The 3,378-nt window shown below is 46.0% G+C and overlaps 1 protein-coding gene across 1 annotated transcript in view; it reads left to right on the plus strand.

The window, feature by feature from the left end:
* NOLC1 (nucleolar and coiled-body phosphoprotein 1) overlaps window positions 1–3,378 on the plus strand; it is an 11,975-nt gene continuing 8,597 nt past the window's right edge. Inside the window, exons 1-6 of the mRNA XM_042863305.1 lie at window positions 1–119; window positions 227–282; window positions 362–492; window positions 1,659–1,771; window positions 2,510–2,651; window positions 3,155–3,267. Coding sequence (XP_042719239.1) covers window positions 9–119; window positions 227–282; window positions 362–492; window positions 1,659–1,771; window positions 2,510–2,651; window positions 3,155–3,267 — 666 coding nt within the window. The 5' untranslated portion in view covers window positions 1–8. The remainder of the gene's footprint in view (window positions 120–226; window positions 283–361; window positions 493–1,658; window positions 1,772–2,509; window positions 2,652–3,154; window positions 3,268–3,378) is intronic.

Below are 3,378 nucleotides of genomic sequence, written 5' to 3' on the forward strand. Positions count from 1 at the left end.
GGCGCAGCATGGCGGAGCGGCGAGCGGTGCCCAGCGACCTGTTCCCCTTCGTGCTCGCCTTCCTGCGCGAGAACCGTTTCGAGGGCGCCGCGCGCGCCTTCGCCAAGGAGGCGGCGGCGGTGAGCTTGGCCGGGGCGGGTGAAGGGAGGGCGAGGGGAGGGAGTGGAGCGTGATGTGTAGCGTGTCCCTGCGCTTGCGGCTAACGCGTGTCCGCGTGTCTCCGCAGAAGGAGCAGGACCCCAACGCCGCCTCGCTGCTGGACATCTTCAGCTACTGGGTGAAGTGAGTGCTGCCCGGGGGCGGGGGGCTTTTGCTAGGGGCTGTTCCCCGGAGCTCCGTCCATCCGTCTGTTTCCCTGCAGGTCTCCTGCCGCCAGGAAAAGGAAGCTCGTGTCCAACGGGCCTCAGGCAAAGCGGACGGCTGCCTCGAGCAGCAGTGAGAGCTCCAGTGAGGAGGAGGAGGAGGCGGCGGCCCCGCCTGCCAAGAAGCCGGGTGAGGGGGAAAGGAGCCGCGTTGGGTTGGGAACCTGACCCTGCTCTGGGTACGGCGTGGTGGCTGTGGCTCAGGTGAAGCGATTCTGCTACTGTCAGGGAGCAGGGTCACGATGTGGTCTTAGAGCTGTGGAATCGTAAAGGCTGGGAAAGAGCACTAAAATCATGTACTCCGTCAACCCACCCCCACTATGCCCACTAACCATGTCCCTCAGTGCACAGCTATGTGGTTTTTGAACGCACCCTGGGCAGTCTGTGCCGGTGCATTGCCACTTTTTCAGAGAAGTTTTTCTTAATATCCAACCTCAACTCCTTTGGTACAATTTGAGGCCATTTTCTCTCATTCTGTCATCACTTTTACCTGAGAGATCTCCCTAGTCCTGATGACTGCACTGTTTCTGATATGAGTTAGGATGCCATTGATGGTTCAGCCAGGTGTCAGCCAACACCCCCAGATCTTTTTCCTCCATGCCACTTGCCAGCCACTCTGCCCCAAACCTGTAGCGATGTATGGGGTTCTTGCAATCAGTGCTCAGGACCTGTTGCTTGGTTGTCTTGAAGCTCATAGAACTGGCCTCAACACATTGATGCTACTTATCATCAGATCCTTCTGTAGGGCCTTCCTACCCTCAGGCAGATTAACACTTCCTCCCAGCTTGGTGTCATCTGCAAACTTACTGAGGATGCACTCAATCCCTCAATCTTCTTCCTGGCAACTCTACTGCCTGTGCTTCCCATTTGTGTTTGTGGTACGTTTTCATTCCCAGTGAGCATGAGCTCGTTATGTAGATACAAGTTAAAATCCGTAGCACAGTGGTTCCCTTTGGAAGTCTGCAGCGGTTTATTGTTGATGCTGGAGGGTATTCAGCATTGACGGCAATTTCAATATTCTCTCAGTTTGTGGGAGTGCTTCTTATGTGGGGTGTTGTTGCTGATAAGTCTGCTCTTAAAAATGTGAGTAATAAGGGATGGATGAATCTAGAACTATTTTGGATTCTTCTACTGCTCTGTGTATTGCAAACAGAACCCTGGGTCAATCTTACAATCTTCAGGCATAGTTTACTGAATTTAATAGATCATTTTAACGTGATATAATACTAATACAGGATGTATGTGTGTGGGAAGTGTGAATTAGCTGGTCAACCTATTTTTTTCCTTTACTTGCAGCTAAAGCAACAGCTGTAACAAAGACGAAAGCAGTTCCTCCAGCCAAGAAAGCGAAGAGCAGCAGCGAGGACTCTAGTGACGATTCGGAGGAGGAGGAGAAGAAGCCAGCAAAGGTCAGCCTTCCTTTCTAGCCTCTTTACTACATGCTAGATAACGGTGAATGATAGCAAATTTGACCACCAAAATTCTTACTGACAGTGAGCTTGCTTTCATAAACTGCAAAGAACCTGGACTTCTGGAGATACAATGTAATGAGATGTTTCTGCAATTGACAGTGTACTGCTTAGATGGATCCTCTGAAAAATTAATTTCATGTCTAACAGCTATTTGTTTCACATCCATGTTTGCTCATGGCTCTTTTCCCAAGACTATCAGTGCTTGCTTTTCTTTTTCTTTTTCTTTTTTTTTTTTTAAGAGAAAGATTATTTACAGTTTATATGCATGTGTAAATAGAGAATTTTCTCTTTTCCTTTTTCACTGCTGCCATGGTCTTGAGAAGCAGAGGCAGGAAAAATAGTATTACACTTGAAGAGGCAAACCAAGGTTGCCTCATCAGTGTTTTCGGTCTTTGAACTTGTCTGATCCCCAGAAAGAAGTGAACCCAGTGTTAGTCTCAGATTGTCCTTCTTTGGAAGGGGAAGAACTGGAGACTGAAGAGTAAAGGACATATCCTGTGTGCTTCTGTGAGGCTTCCCAGAGCAAAACTGGAAACAAAAACATTATTCAGAGATTTTCAAACACCAGCTGTTAGGCTGTGAGGTTTCCAGCTGTTTAAACTTCCTGTACATGTACCATTTATTAGCCTCTTTTATTTGCTATAAGGGTTACTTAGTTTTCTTCCTTTCGTTTAGAAAGGCACAAAACCTGCAGTGAAGCCAGCTGTAACCAAAATCCAGCCTCAGAAGAAAGCAGAGAGCTCCAGCTCTGACTCAAGCAGCTCAGATGAAGAAGCACCAAAGAAACAGCCACCAAAACCAGCGACACCTAAAGCAGGTATCTCCCTTATTGCATATTGTGAGTCTGTGTGTGCAAAAAGCTAGAGGAGTGAGGCATACCTGTTAACGTAGTTTGCAAATCTGCTGTCTCTGCCATTTTTATTCTCAAGCAGTCTACTTCCAACATGGAGCATGCGTAGAACTGATTGTAAATGAAACATCAAGTCATAAATGAAACATCAGGTCATAAAGGCTGTATTATTTGCATAAGTAGCTGCAATCAGCAACCTTAGTTGCTTATGTTATGCTTTTATCAGTGTATTCCCCTAAAGTGCAGAGCTGGAAGAAGTTAACAATACTTAGTCTTTGGTCATGGAAGTATTAATAAGTTAGAGTGGACATCTTACAGAAAATCATCATAAAAAGTTTACAGTACTTACCATAATGGTTCCTTATTATCTTTTCCCGTGTTTTTGTCTTTATGATACTTTATGCTGAATGTAGTGACTCCTCATTTCTCAGAGCATATGTTCTAGTATTGCTTTTCACTTGTCCCAAAAGGAAATAAAGCTGCTCAAGCAACCACCAAAGTGGTCAATGGGAAAGCACCAAGCAGCAGCAGCAGTAGCAGCAGTAGTGAAGATTCTGATGAGAAAAAGGCTGCGCCAAAAAAGGTAAATTGGACTTTGAAAGAGTTTTAAAGTGCTATAGTAACGTAGTAAGACTGGATGTATCTCTGTGTATAACCAAGATGTTATAATTGCAATATAATCAAAAGAGTAAGG

Source organism: Lagopus leucura, unplaced genomic scaffold (assembly GCF_019238085.1).
Source record: "Lagopus leucura isolate 7727_CA_CO unplaced genomic scaffold, USGS_WTPT01 Super-Scaffold_739, whole genome shotgun sequence".
NCBI lineage: Eukaryota > Metazoa > Chordata > Aves > Galliformes > Phasianidae > Lagopus > Lagopus leucura.